Genomic DNA, 16,154 nt, shown 5'->3' with positions numbered 1-16,154 from the left:
CACAATATGGACTGTGGCACTTCAGCTTTGTATTGCTGTGACATTTTTACAGAGCCAAACTGTGCAATAAATCTTTCGACCAGAAGCTGACGCATTGCAGCTTTGAATGACATAAAGTCATATGGATACTGAAAGATTGGTAATAAAGTTGACAGGGTGAAGTGTATTTAATTGTTTTGGATTGACCAATCTCTAAGCCCCGCCACTCTTGCAGAAGCGCCATGTGACAGGATTTCTATTTTAACACCGTGGATACAGTTTGTAGTGACAGCTGTGACAGACGGGCTCAAAAATCCTTTTAAATGGTAAATGGTCTGTATTTGTATAGTGCTTTACTTGGTCCTAAGGACCCCAAAGCGCTTTACACTATACACAATCATCCACCCATTCACACACTGGTGATGGCAAGCTACAGTGTAGCCACAGCCGCCCTGGGGCGCACTGACAGAGGCGAGGCTGCCGGACACTGGCGCCACCGGGCCCTCTGACCACCACCAGTAGGCAACGGGTGAAGTGTCTTGCCCAAGGACACAACGACCGAGACTGTCGGAGCCAGGGCTCGAACCGGCAACCTTCCGATTACAAGACGAACGCCCAACTCTTGAGCCACGATCGCCCCAATGGTCCCCTTTTAAACAATGGTTCCCTGATTTTGCACAGGAGGAAACAAAAACAGACGTCTTATTTTTAGATGATAAGTGTAGATTTTATTGCCTGGGAAAAAAACAAATAAATAAAACATAGTTGTTGTTTCAGAAGCAGATTTTATGAGCTGAGCTTAACTTGTTAATTAAATCTAACTTTTTTGTGTAAAACGTTTGTGATGTAAAAGGGTCTTAAATAGGTATATGATGGTAAAGACTGAGAAAAGTCCCAGGTAAAGTCAGCTATCCCTTAACTGAAATGATGAAAACTAAACAGGAAATGTTAAAAATTTGACTCATGTGTACTACAAAAATGTGTTTTTTTTCCTCCTGTTATTTGTAAGATATTTTATTAATATTTTAAAACAGATTAGCCCATGAGCAGTGGTAAACATTAGGGCTTTGCCTGAGCACAGCTGCCGTGTAACAAATGAGTTAACTGTGAATAGGATTATAATACTAGTTTACTAATGTCATCAATTTCTCACATAGCATAAAAAAATAGAGTAACGCAACTATAAGACATGTATGAAAAACATAGTGTGCAAAAAGAGCGTAAAACGCTATTTTTTTCAGTTAGGTTTAAGGTTCCCAACCTTTTTTGCGCCACGGGCCGGTTTAATGTCAGACAATATTTTCATGGACCGGCCTTTAAGGTGTCGCGGATAAATACAACAAAATAAAATGATACGGCCAAGAGAAAAACTGTGGTATTTTGTAAATATAATAATAAACACGAATTCACTGTGTAATTGTGTAACTTTATTAGCAGCGTCCTCCTGAAATGCGGCAACAACATTGAGAGTAACATCCTCCTCTTAATGCTCTCTGGTCGTTAATGTAACGTGTAACTATTTCTTTCAAAATAAGACACACAACTACAACACGGGAAAAGAGTCAGGGAAACCAAGTTAACGATAAAAAACCTGAAAACCATACATTTCACACCCGAGCCTCAGCTCTCGCGGCACGGTACCAAACGACTCGGCCCGGGGGTTGGGGACCGCTCTCTTTAATTTTTATCGATTAGTATTGACTATATTTTTTTGACAACTTCACCCATGAGAGTAATCTGTTGACCAGTTTGTGTAAAAACCAACCAAACAAACAAACAAACAAAAACATTTGTATGTATTTAGGTTAATATTGGGTTTTTAGACTAATACCGATATTTGATAGTTAAAATAAGCCAATCTCAGCTGGTATTTTTTTCTTTAAGACACACAAAACATAAACTGATTTCTCCCTCGTGTCACTCTCATTTGGTGGCGGCAGATTGCTAGCCCTCCCTGAGGCTGGTCTTGCTTGATGTTTCTTCCTGTTAATAGGGAGTTTTTCCTTCCCACTGTCACCATGTACTTGCTCATAGTGGCTCATCTGATGGGGCTTCTTTCTAATATTTCCTTTAACTTGAGGCGACTGTTGTTGTGATTTGGTAATACATTCTCAGTTTAGTTTTATTTATATAATTGAATAGAATTTTAATAACACTTGTTAGATGTAGTTATTCGTGTAAACTTCCTAAGACCATAAGTAAAAAATAATTTTATACTGTGGCTCTCTGAAGCTATATTTAACTATGAAAGCTAGGAAGGGTGTGCAGCTTCTGTCAGGGCAGAGGCACAGCTTTTAAACCATACTTTACATTTATGCGCATGTCTCTTGTCTATGCTGTAGCCTGAAGCACACCACAATGATAAGTATGGGCAGTGGAAGGAAGAGATTATTGAGGGGTACAGCAAACAGTCAAAAACTGATATCAGTTTTTAGTGTTTTAAAAAACGTGTGTGTGCTCTTTTTTTTTTTTTTTTTTTTTTTTTTTTTTTTTTAAATGTCCCTTCAGCATCTGCGTCTTTGGTCAGTAACATTTTGAAAAACCTAAATGCATTAGTTCAGTAAAATCTCATCGACCCATTCATAATAGAACAAAAATGTAATTATATAGAATCCTGCTCCCTTTGCCGGTGAAAGTCAATGGAATTTGTTTGTGAGTAATCCTTCCAGGGATGGAGTCCCTTATCTAATTTCTCCCTTCATGTATTCTTCTTTAAAAGCCTGAAACCCCTTTTTCCTGTCATGTAGCCAAACCTGCCCTTTGACCTTCTGTGAGAAGGGACACCACTGTGAGAAGGGGTCAGGAAATAATTCAAGTACCATTCCTAGGTAGTAGTGAGCTAGGTCACACGGGACTGTAAATATATTACATTTAAAGGCAGAACTTTCATGGAGGATAAATTATGGGACTCCTTATCAGCAGCCACCTCTCATCCAGAGCTGTCAAATGATTTACAGTAAGCTGGCCACTGCGTACCTTAGAATTTGCATTTCATAACACCAAATGTGCTTCCTGGTTCTGAAACAGCCCCCACAGTGTGATTGAAAATTAGTTAATAATTCAGAGTCGTTGGAAGCAGTGGGACGGGGATGGCGGTGTTTGCTGTTCGCTTCACAGCTGCATGGGGTCTGCCAGTGACAGATGGCTCAGCCCATGTGGAGAATTTAGTGCCAGTATATCCCAATAGAGTGTTGGACACTGTGTGTGCGTGTCTCTTTTCCCTCACCCTGCTCTTCTTGCTCATTCCTTTTGTCAATCTCACTCTCTCACTTCATTCAATTGTGTAAGCAGCATTGAATTTATATGGAGAAGAAAGACAGAGGGGGAAAGCGCTAGAGCTTAATGTTGATTATTTCATAGTTTTATATTTATAGTAGTTTAATCACACTTTGGTGTTGGAAGAGTCATTTGAAAATCTGTAGCTCAGATGTTTCCCTTGTTCAACTGTTGGTTTTTATCACAGAATGTGGCCTGTAGCAGTTTTGTAAGTTGTTGTTGTTCTCCTGCTGCTCATCTGTAGGGTGTCCAGGTGTCTCTGAAAGATATTTTCAGCTCTCTGCATGGGTGCAGTCACTGACACTGCCTGCAATAGTCAGCTCGAGGACAGCTGGTACTACCTGTTGGGAATCGCAGAGACAACAGGATATTGCAGGCATTCTGTTATGGCATTATCAGAGCCCTGATACTGGATTTGCTTGCCAGTGGATGTTTTGTTTTGTTTTGGTTTTTTTTTTTACTAAAATTCATACTATTTTCTACTGTAATGATGCAATCATTCAAAAGTGGTTACCCATTTCATTCAAAATCAATTTAGATTTAAAAGTGAAGTTCAAATTAGTCCCATTTAAAATATCACAGAGATATTTTAAATATTTAGAGCTGTTCATGTTTTACATTTCTAATGTTACACAAAATCTGACTCTATATTTATACCAGTATGTGCGGAGCGGTGATGTCACTTTGCCAGCTCACACGTTGCTGGGGCTGAGTACCGTAAACTGTTTGCTCAGCAATCTTTAGAATGACCACACTGACCTAGAAACTGATCCTGAAAGAGTGGGAAAAAAAATTTCCAGAATGTGTGACATTTGCAAATGATTGCATTCTGCTTTTGGTTTTCCATTTTCCACAGTGTCACAACTTTTTTGGGAATTGAGGTGATATGCATGAGCCTGCAAATGCACTACTTTGAAAGTGTGTCGGTTTCCAAAAAGAAAAAGTAACTTAACACCTTATTTTGGGATGAACTTGTTTTTCCAGAGCTGCCAGAGAACTGGACAGACACGAAGGAGACTCTGTTGGAGGGGATGGTGTTCAACGTGAAGTACCTGGGTATGACTCTGGTGGGCCAGCCTAAAGGAGAGGACATGGCCTCTGCTGCCATTCGCAGAATTGTTGCCACGGTGAGTCTCTATCCCCCATTAGAAGCTTAAACCTAATGCATTATAATGCATGTCACTATATGAGCTGTGCTGGTATTACTTGATTTTACTAAACTAAGTAGTGTATAAATTATACCCTATTAGCAAAAATCTGTCATCAAGATCTAGAACTTAGAACGTTTTTATTGTCAATGTACAGTTGCTTATACAGTGAAATTAGTTAGCCAGACCACAAAGGTCACAATCATATTTCTAAAGTTTAAAGAGGGAAACTGTGAACATTTCAACTGCAGTGATATTTATTTAGAGGATTACTGTGACAATGTACTTTCAAATTCCAGTGCACATTATCTGAGTGACTCTAAGATGACTGATTGCTAAATTTAGATTTCATCCATGTCATCTTAATGGCTCAGGACATTGTTTTAAAGATAAGCAAGCAAAGGGTCAGTGAATTTGATTGTCATCATAACAGGAGCAAAATCACTGTCACACTGTCAGAATCATTTAAACTATAACCTTTGATTATTGTCTTATATGAGTATTAAGGATAAACAGCTCAGTTAAAGGAAATCTTTTGATTGAGACGTTCTGCGAAATATTTAACAGCTTACTGCGATTACTCTTAAACCAAGTAATCAGCATCATTCACAGGGAAATTTCTGTAATATGCTTGCCAAGTTGTTTACAAAGTTTATCTCTGTGTCAGGGTTTGCACGTATATGCATGGAAATAGAGCAGCTAATCCAGGATTATCAGGGGTTGCACACATGCAGAAGGCCAATCTCTGTTTTCATGTTTGTGCTTACCACCAGCATACTGGGGATTTCTGGGTACGGTTTTCTACATTAGTTCAGCCGGCTGGCAGTTTTCTCTTGAAACTACAAGAAAACCATTGCATTTAAACCAGTTAACTTGGAAACATACCAAGAAGCCAATTCCTGGACCGTTTTTATTCATGCAAATTGATACTCATGTTTCTGTTTCTACTAACGCTCACACTTGCACACCTATTCACTTGGCACTTTCTCAACAATGCAAATGTCTGATGTTTCTTTGCAGAATGAACAGCCTGGCACAGGCAGCAGTACAATCATAAATCCCCCGCCTCTCAATTAGAGACTGAACCAAACCTAATGGTGGGATTAAGATTCAGTTGATTTACACCAAGACAAAAAGTCTGTTCCCTCGGTAACCATTATAATTGACTGAACTGAATGGGTATATTGAATAAATAAGTGACTTTTCTGTTCACTACATGCTTCAGTAAGACATGATTAGACAAGACAGGGGAAGCAAACATAGAGAAAGGCTGAACTTGGCGTATCTCAAGCCGACAGATTGGTTTTTGCCTTGTGGCATGGCACTCGAAACATGACGCCGGCAACTGTAGCCGTTAGCGCTTCCTGCATGAAAGAGCTACCACAATCAGCTACAGCACGCTTTTAAGCGTTGTGGTTCTAAGCAGAGACTATTGTTCAATGTCACCATCTCCAGGGTATTACAATTCCTACAGCAAGCCATGGCACCATTCCCATTGTCCTTGAGAAGTCCTAGTTTTGTTTAAGCAAAGATCTCACTCCTACTGATCTTTAGCTTCTCACCATCATTCTTTTATGAATAAAAGAGTTCTTACACAATTCAACATATGGAAATACTAAATTATGTAGTTCTTTAAATGTATTTGTATTTATATGTATTTAATCTATTCATTGGTGGTCACTCTACTGATGCTTAGCCTGATATCTGTTGAGTGTCGCAAAAAACTGCTGTCATTTGCTATTTAATTGTATTATCTGGAGGTTATTGTCACTGTCAACAGTATTTTCTGGAAGTCCAGATGGTGTAAAGTTTCAGGGAGAGTCAGTGGCTGCTGGCCCGACCTGGAGTGCTCATTCTGGGCTGCATGTTGCAGCTTTTCTCCCCTCATTCTGTCGCTTTTTATAAAGCAGGCTGCTTGGTTTTGCTTAACAGCATACTGTTTACAAGTTGAGGGCTTTTAGTGTTTGATCAGAAGGTCATTTCGTATTAATGTCAGAGTGACATAGAAGGCCTGCATTTTCTTCTATGAGGCAACATTTCCTCCAGTTTCTTCATCTTCTTTCATCTATGTTTGTATACACAGTGTGCGTCTGCTGTGCAGAAGTCTTGAGCCATCCTTCCTTTTTCCTAGTTTTTGATAGGAAAATGAGAAACGGGTGCAGCAATGGCCTCCTTTATTCCTCAACATAGCCAGGCTTTCTTTTTTAAGAAAAAATGTTTAACTAGTATTCAGAAATACTTCTCTAAGTTACTGAAGGACATTCAAAGCTCTTTTTTGGATTTTGGCTGCCTTTTTTTCCATTCTTTATCAAGATGATCCCACACTGCCTCAACAATATTAAGGTAGTGTTTCATTGTCTGTTCTTTTATCCTGGTATACTTTTATTATAGCGAGTTTGAGATTGTTGTCGTGCAAAAATACTATCTGGAACATGCCATTGAGACACGTTCCAGATGATATTACATGTTGGATCTAAATCTGACTATATTTTTCTGCGTTCATAATTGCATTCATTTTGACAAGATCTCCAACATCGCTGGCTAAAATGCAACCATGACAGAGCCTCCAAGGTGTTTTACAGCTGGCTGTAGATACTCACTGTTGTACCTCTCTCCTGACCTCATCCGTACACGTTGACAGAAATTTGAACCAAAAATGTCACTTTGAATTCATCACCCCATCAGAACTCTTGCCACTGATTTAATTTGGCATAAATACAGCCACACTTCCATTTCAACCATCTTTGATGAGGCTTGAGAGAACAGTAGACGGATCAACTGAAGGGCTATATCCATCTCTTAGATCCTGTGTCAGGTCTTTGATGGATTGCTTTCTATTTCTTAAAGACATGACCTTCATATACTCTTCACCTGCTCTTGATTGGTTGTACAAAATGACTATTTCATGTCAACTAAAGAAATGGCACAGGCTACTAGTAACAAAGTGCTTAAAGATGCACTTTAAAAAGACTGCTTGAAGTTTCTTCTTTGCTATGTTGTCTATTTTTGTACATACGATACAGGTTCATCCCTTGAGTTGGGTACCTCTTTATGCTTGAAAAATATATATTTGAGAGTTAAGCATCTTAACAAAAAGAAAAAAAATCCTCTGAAAATGGTCAGGTACAAGGACTGGACTGAAAATGAGTGAAAAAGCAACAAACATTCCAAAACTTTGAAAGACCTTCAGAAAGCCTGGAGAACTGTTGTTCAAGACCACATTACAAATGTCAATAAAGTCTGGTTCACTGGACGAAATGAGGGGTGGCTCAAGACTTTTGCACATTACTGTATATGTTTTGTGTTCAATATCCACAGGCCAGAGCCGGTGCAAAGAAGTTTCGGAAAGTAACACTGACAGTCTCACCGAAAGGCATCGTTATCACAGACACAGAAACCACAGACCTCATAGAGAATGTCTCCATTTACAGGTACGGCCATCGCATTTCTATCCTGAACCTGTTAGTCCACAACAGTGATTGATTACTAAGATTTTTTTTAATACTCATGTTTCCCAGAGAACTTCCCTTACCCCATTTTCCTGTACTTCAATTTTTTGCCCTTTTCTTAAAAAAAAAAAAAAAAAAAAAAAATCCCAAAAACTGAACAATCAGCATGGTTCATAAAAGTTGACATTCATTATCAGAAACAGTTCCTCTCAGGCTCTACTGTACTGCTACAATGTACTCTCTGTCTATCTGTGCTCTAGATATAAACTGATTAAAGTGGAAAACATTATAGTGGACTACAACCTTGCAGAGGTACCAGCATTGGTTCAAACTTCCCAAGCAGCGTGTGCATGTAATATACTAGTTTGCTATCAGAGTTAGCAGATACACCTGCAGGGATTTGGAACTGAATGAGACAAACACTCCAGCAGAGAACTCATTTGTACCAAACTCAATTTAAATTCAAATTCACTTAAATTATTATTTTTTAATTCATTTTACAAGAGGTCATTGGTTTGTCCCCTCTTTTCTATAATAATTTGCTGCTATTTTATTTCTCCTTTATTTTATTCTTTGTTCAGCCATTCTTTGATATAATGCTCTTAATATAAGTCTTGTTGCTGTTGTTGTTATGATATGGCTTCATTTTTTGACCTTCTATGTAGGTCATTTTCCCTTCTGTCCATTGCCGTGCTTCTTTTGCAGCATTAAACTAAGCAGTTTTCTGCTCAGAGCTGTGGTGAGTGGGTCAATTAGGGGTACATCACAAGATGATTATCTGTTGTATCACATCAATTTTGGACTAAATGTTGAACAATAGGGTAATGAAATATCTTCTTTTGCCTGGCACCAAAGGGTAAAGGAAACCAATTACAACAAAAACATAACAGAAAGTGGGTAAATCAGCCCATAGTGTGTGTGTGTGTGTGTGTGTGTGGATATGATATGTTTGGCTGGCTTCTCTCTGGGTAGCATTCTATAATACAGCCTTGGCCTCTTGTTGTTGGGGATTACAGTCTAAATATCATATGGCTGGACTGTGATTACAGAACAAGCTTTGATAAAAGACGCATGTGTTTGAAGGTGAATCGATGTGTGTGCAGGTGTAGCTCTGGATCCCCTCTTGATCTACCTTATCAGCAGTAACAGACCACAGGCTAGTGAAACCTGCCTCGTCTTTGATCTCCTTCTTTTCTCTCCTCTTTTCCTTTATACTGTCTAAGGAAAAAAAAGCTCCTATTTATGCTCATTATCTTAAACTGAGCTTTGAACACAGGACAACAGAGTTCTTAGACTGAAACTCGAGCTTCGATTGTTTGCCGAGATATGATACAGGACTCAGTGAAGGACCACATGCCGTGCTCGGGTTGACTGAAGATTTTATGGAACCCCACCCCCACCTCCACTTCCTTGTAGCCACCCCACCCCCTCGTATCTTTTTTTTTTTTTTTTTGCTGCACATAATCCATTTGTTGGCCAAGAAAGCAAGCAGAGTGTGAAAGAATTCAAATCAAGCAAATCAAGACTGTGTTTAGAGTGCGTAGCATCCACAGGGGGAGTTAGATACACAAGTTATGTGCACATATGTCCACGCATTGTGACTTTGTGGATGTAACTTGCACAGTGAGTGTGTATGTAAATTTGTGTGTTTGTAGAATTAATTTTGGATTCACACTGGGTTAAAGCCAGTCTGTTTCCCCTCAGGGGAAGCTTAGTGGGGGTTAGAAAACAGACAGGAGGGCATTGTGCATGGCATAGAAAATAGGATCCCAGCACCCATAACCCTCCCACTGCACCCATCCACACCCAAAACAATGCAATACTAACCTGTATGGGTGGAATTTCACTTTTTACAGTTTCAAAATATCCAATAGCTTTTAACACCCCCCCCCCCCCCCCCCCCCCCCCCCCCCTCTGTTACCATTTGTGCCAGAGACAGAATTAAAAGGGTTTCTGAAATGAGAGAAGACAAGCTTTATGGGGATATTCGGCATGTCATGGTAGCACAAAGCTTTCACAAGGTCCTCTGTCTGAACACAGAAAATTAATCTCAGTGCGCTTCACATTATCATAACTGCTGAAATGTTTTCGCTATAGAGAAAATTTAAGTGGTTCCTGAAAGATGATAATTATTTTGCAATTTTAAAGCCAAAATTAAAAAATAAGTCCAGGTAGCCTGTATACTTTGATGTTAAAGGGTTAAAGCTTATTGTCACAAGCTTGATGTTCCCGGATTTGCAGAGCTGCTGTTGTCTAACTGCAAACAGCAGTGAAGGATTACACCACACAGGAGGTGAATAGATGATTTTCTACCTCAGGCATAACCCTGGATTGTAATGATAATACCTGTCAGTAGTTTACAGATCAGTGATGGAGCTTATATATAAGGAAGGAAGTGGAAAACATCCATTGATATGATAATGAAGCAGAGTTCCTATTAGGGAGAAGTCAAATTTTCTGCTTCTAACAAAACACAATTTTCAAAAGTGCACATTAGGTGGGGTCCAAAGATTCACCAGATCCAGTTAATCCAAATTAAATGTCAGAACCTATTTGGTTTGACAGCTTTCTATCAAGAAGAGCCAGGTTAGCTGTTTACCTCCAGTCTTTATGCTAGGCTAAAGTTACAGCTTCTTGTTCTTAGATCAGTCTCTAACAAAGGATTCCTATAGATGTTTGAACCATAATCAGTGATGAAGAAATCTTCCTGTGTTTAGTTCAAAATATAAGTAATCTGTGTGTTTTCTGTTACTGGGTCATGCACAGATTTGCAGATCTGCAGGTGTAGGAGAAGATGTGGGAGTTTGATTAATGCAGCCACTTACTGGATCAGTAGACAAGTGGCTGGTTTGTTTTTGAGTACTGACACTCTGGAGAGGCCTTTATGTGCGCTGGTGTAGAAAAATCCAGATATTCAACGCCAATACAGTAATCGATGTTTGTCATCCTTTTAAAAACATGCTTTGTTTAAAACATGCAGACAGAAGATGCTCCCAGCAGAGAACATTGTGAGGGTGTTCAGACTCCATCTGGGCTAGCGTTGCTGATTCATATTCTGACAAGAGCTCTCAGGGAACAGCCAGCATATCAATTAGCAGAGCATACGGGTCAGAAAAGCAGAGCTGAAATGCAGACTGACAACGCACCTTGTAATGATACACGTGGTTCTGACATGTGTCTGTACGATCTCTAAGCTGAGGATATTGGGTGTAACAGTGATCCTAAACATTCATGGAAACATGGCTTCTTTCATCATTTTATTTAAAGATGAAAAAACCCACTGCTTTTTCTTTCTTTTTTATAGTATTGCTAAGTTGAAAATTGAACAGAAGTTATCACTGTCAAATTAAGCAGCAGACCTGTTTCATTCAGCGTATGAAAGGTTTGAGGCTTTGATGTGTGAAGATCTATTCAGGCTTTGTACTGTAAATATTTAAATAATATCCAATGACGTTCTCTCGCTGCCTCACAAATACCGGTGCGGTACACAGTAAGAAGATCAAAGGCTTGCAGTCCAGACAGCCCCTTTGGAGATATGATGGCGACTGACAGCTCAGCTTCTGTTGTTCAAGCTTAGCGGGAACTATGCGATACTGTCAGGTTGTTTTTTTTTCCTGTTGTTCTTTAAACCTGAAGGCCTGTATTGAAAATAAGATCCACTGCGCCGCACGTCTGACACTTATTATCCTGTAATGACTAAAAAGTTTTCTTAAGAGTTTTTATAAATAGAAGAAACGTGTCTTTGGCACATGGATTAAATCTTACATGTACATTCACTGGACAGAGGCCTCTTTGTTGATGAATACATGTAACTATATGTATAAGTCTGACTTTTATGCTGTTGACAGTAGAAGTCAATGTGGCATGTGCTTCTTAATATGATTATTGTGATATTGGGATTTTGGACAGTCCAGTGCAAAATAATAATATTAGTAATGTGAATCATAACTGATGCACAAACAGCTTTGGGGTCACTGACTTGCAAGACATGCACTGCGTGTGCACTGACCTATTTTAATATTTCGCTTACAGCACATTGTTCTGGGAAAGCTAAAGACTTACTGTGAAAAAGTTTTATTTTTTTTCATAATAAGGCTAAAAAAGGTTTTAAAAATATGTCAAGAACAGCTAAAGCTTAGATACTGCCATTAAATAAAAATAAAATGTCAAATGCTGCAGTTACTGATTTAAATTCTATTCATAGAACTTTTTCTGAGGTTAGCAGATCAGTCCTTAAAAAGCAAAAGAAAGAAACGAGAAAAATGCAAAAAACACAACACGCCTGATGTAATTTTTAGCTGCTATCGCCTTCAGGGTCTGCTTCCTTTAAGCCCCAGTTATTTTTAGATCACCCCTTCTGATCAGTTGCATGTGCGCTGGATGTCTGCCACTAGATCAAAATAATGATTCTTCAAAATAAATCTCATTTTGCGCGAGCCAAATCTGGCAAGTAGGGCAGTAGCTTAGTAGGGATTGTGTTGGTGTGGCCAAACAACTGTTTTTGAGTGTGGTGTGAATAGTTGCAACATGATGAAAGCATGGTACGAGACAATTTTTGGGTCACTGACAGGCTTAACTTGCATAATCCAAAATAAAGATTGCTATGCTCTTGGTTGTGCTCCGTTTGTTACCTTTAGACACAGGTCAGGATAATTTCTCATCAGTAGTGTTTTCTGTACTTGCAAGTCGATTGCGAAATAGCAGATGCAGTGTAGTGGTAAGAATGGAAATCTATGTTTGCTAGAAGCGATCCAGATGTGCACAAGGAGATGCCTTGAAGGGAGCATATTATTTAGTAAATAAAATTCTGAGAACACAAAGAATTATGAAGGCATGTGGATGCTTAAATATTTAAAATAAGTGAAATTCATCTTGTGGAAAATATATGAAGTTAATTAAAAGCACATACTATCTCAATAGGATGATAATTGAGTTGTATTGAGTAGTACTTGAGTTTCGTCATTCTTGTTTTCTAATTTTAAATAGGTCAACCCTTTCAACTTTTCCCTGCTCATTTTTATGCAATTACGGCCCCAAATATAAGTTCGCGCTTCGGGAGAGGGGGTAATACGCAAAGCTGGGTATCCTGGGCATTGCTATGTGGGTCATGCATCAGTGGTGCAAGCCAGCAAACAATCTGAGATGGAGTAGTGAGCGCTGTTGATTTCATGGTTGTTGTTTGATCTAATACATAACTTCATTTTTAGCACCACTACCCACCCAACCCCCACCTCTGAATTGGGGTAGCAAATGAGTGTCAGCCATCCACAAATCCCCTTTGCACGTAGTTTACAATTTGCTCTAATGATGGCAGATTATACAGCCATCAACCCAGAGCTTTCTCTTTTCTCCAGTGATGATGATGACAGCATGAATATAAAAAATAGCAACATAGCTCGTGTCGAAGAGTTCTGCTATCGGCTCTATGGAAGGAGCCCCTAATTGTCCTTGTTGTGCTGTTTTTAATTATAGTGAAAAAGGTCAAGTGCAACGTTTACCGTGGCTAATTTGCATATCTATTTAAGGCAACAAACAAATGACGCATGCTGCCGATTCAGGTAACCATCGCATATACACAGAGTGACTGAAGATCAATACAGCTTCTAATAGCCTGTGTAAAATCTGACAAAGGAAATTCACTGCTTTTGTTGCCTCAGTGAGCCCCAAACAAGCTGCTGTGGGAGAACAAAATGGCTTGGTGGACTTTGTCTGGATTGGGTTTTAGATAACTATTGAAAATCACAGGGCCGAGGCTGTGGCTGGATTTGCAGACAATTGGATTTCTTGAAAACCAGATAGTGGATTCAGTGTGACTGCTGGGAATGAGGTTTCAAATGCAATACAATCACAGTGGAGATCAATTTGTAATCTTAGACTTTCTATTTTCCACTGATGGTAGAAATTTAAATGTTTCAGAGGAAAAAAAAAAAAAATACCCACATGATGGGGACATTTTTCTGCGGTTGAAAAGAATTCGCAATATATTATGTAACTGTCAGGGAGGTTATTTCAGAAAATCTTCAGCAGATTTACTGCAGTTTCAAATGCCTTCCTGCAGTGGTTGATGCTCTCAGATAAAAAATGAGGAACAGCAAACAGTTGATCTGAATATAATATTTTTTTAAAAAGTCCTTTACCTTTGAATAATTCTATCATTTTCATCACAAAAGTGTAAATAATGCTCCTTTGCTGAAAATTCAGGGTTAATCGACAAGCTCAGTCTTTAAAGGTAACATTTTATCAACACTCGAGTTCGGCATGAAACACTTTCTCTCCATCCAAACTCTGAAGTTCCTACAGCTTCAAGCACAACTCACTTATGGATGTCACTGCTGCTCATTTGTCTTTGCCCAGCTGTGGGACTCAATCAGCATATTATTCATATCCATTGCTCTGGTGCTGTGACTGGTGTGCTCATGCATATGCAAAAAGTAAACCGCAAAGTTACAGCCTTAATTGACATGTAGGCAGTGCAGCTTACCTTGATCTACGAGGTTTCATTCACAGTGCGGACTAGTAGGTAATGTTGTGTACTTTGTGTCGCATGTGTGACACTAAAGCCTTCCTATTTGTACTTTTTCGTGTATCATTCATTATAAATGGATGTACACTCATGGCAAAATTCAAACTCTTAAGGTTTTACATATCGGAACATAATTAAAAAACATTATATGGTCCGCACTGGGTCTGAAAATTAACTAAATACAACCTTAGATGAACAGAAACACATGAGATATTACACCCTTACCGCTTCCATAGGAGTTAAGACTGTAAGTAGCAGCTGCGTGCTGCTAATCCACTGTTAACTGGTTATCAGTAAATGTTAGCATCTCCCATGAAATCAGAAATTTTGGTAGTTCTATGGTTTAGAACATTCAGCTATGTGTTAATACAATGCCAAGGAGGGAAGACTGCAGCAATGAATGAACGGTTGGTGATCATCAATCTGGGAAGTGTTTTAAGGCCAATTATAAAAACAGGCCATCATTCTGCAGCGAGAAGGAATATTCCCAAGTGGAAAACATTCAAGAAAGCTGCATTGGAAAAAAACAGAAGACTTCTGGATAGACGAGATGTTTGCACAGCACTATGTTTGGTGAAAACCAAACAGAGCATATCAGCACAAACATGTTACACCAACTGTCAAACACAGTGGTGGAGGGGTGATGATTTGGTCTTTGGGCACCTTTTAGTTATTACTGATCATGAAGTCCTCTGCATACCAATGTCAAATGTGTCAATAATAAGTCAAATGTGAGGCAATCTGTCTAATGGCTAAAACGTGGCTTACATATGGCCATACAACAGGATGATGATTCAAAGCAAAGGGACAAATTTATAACAGAAATGGCTTAAAAAAAAAAAAAAAAACCCAAATCAAGTCATTGCAGTAGCCCAATTAAAGTCCAGACCGCAACCTCATTGGAATGCTTTGGCAAGTCCTTAGGTTTGCTGTGTATAAACAAAACCTAATGAACTGAGAAAACATTGTAAAGGATGGTCAAAATTCTTCCACAGCAATGTGAGAGACAGAAAATTATTGCTTTAAGTTATCGTTATCAAATGTGGTTCTACTAAACTACTAAATCACCTTCGTTTTTCCTGCGTTCCTTCTGCATTTTGCTCCATTTTTGTCAAATAAAAATAACATGGTGTTTTATGTCATGTGTTGTTAATGATCTTAGTTTTATTCACCTATTTTTAAAACCTGGTAAGGACTAGATATTGCTTTATTTATGTGCTTGGCTGAAATATGTAGAGCCGTTGTAACTGACTGTATATCATGTGAATTGATGGAACTGCTACACTGCAATAAAATTCTGTTCTCTCTCATATTTCTCTCTTTCCTTTAAAACAGAATCTCATACTGCACAGCAGATAAAACTCAGGATAAGGTCTTTGCATATGTTTCACAGAGTCAGTTCAACGAGACTCTAGAGTGCCATGCCTTTCTCTGCCAAAAGAAGAAAATTGTAAGTCTGCAGTGCCGTGGGTTTCTTGTATATACCTGGATTTAGACTGATGTGTTGGATATATGTTGTCAGACTTTAGGAGGATGCTCAGTTTGTTTCAGGACCAATAATTGTGAACTCTAAGTGCAACATAACAATGGGTGGCGTGTGGCTCCATCTTGTGGCTGTTTCCTTAGTGATACTTGAGATTTACTTCTGTGGTTAGTATTAAAAAAAATACTGCTTTCTGACAAATCTATCACAATAGATACACTCTTATCCAAAGAAAAAGTTAAAATATCTTCTTTATCACAAAATCAAATACCCATTATTAAAAATAATTTAATTTC

General features: G+C 38.7%; 1 protein-coding gene across 5 annotated transcripts in view; it reads left to right on the top strand.

The window, feature by feature from the left end:
• Window positions 1-16,154, top strand: part of si:dkey-71h2.2 (low density lipoprotein receptor adapter protein 1) — a 104,648-nt gene that overhangs the window by 18,704 nt on the left and 69,790 nt on the right. For all 5 annotated transcript variants that reach the window (XM_076873819.1, XM_004541901.3, XM_012916616.3 and 2 more), the window contains exons 2-4: window positions 4,240-4,382; window positions 7,722-7,834; window positions 15,711-15,825. In XM_076873819.1, the coding sequence (XP_076729934.1) occupies window positions 4,240-4,382; window positions 7,722-7,834; window positions 15,711-15,825 (371 nt within the window). The remainder of the gene's footprint in view (window positions 1-4,239; window positions 4,383-7,721; window positions 7,835-15,710; window positions 15,826-16,154) is intronic.

This window comes from Maylandia zebra, linkage group LG15 (assembly GCF_041146795.1).
Source record: "Maylandia zebra isolate NMK-2024a linkage group LG15, Mzebra_GT3a, whole genome shotgun sequence".
Taxonomy (NCBI): Eukaryota; Metazoa; Chordata; class Actinopteri; order Cichliformes; family Cichlidae; genus Maylandia; species Maylandia zebra.
This window is presented reverse-complemented; position numbering and strand designations above follow the sequence as displayed.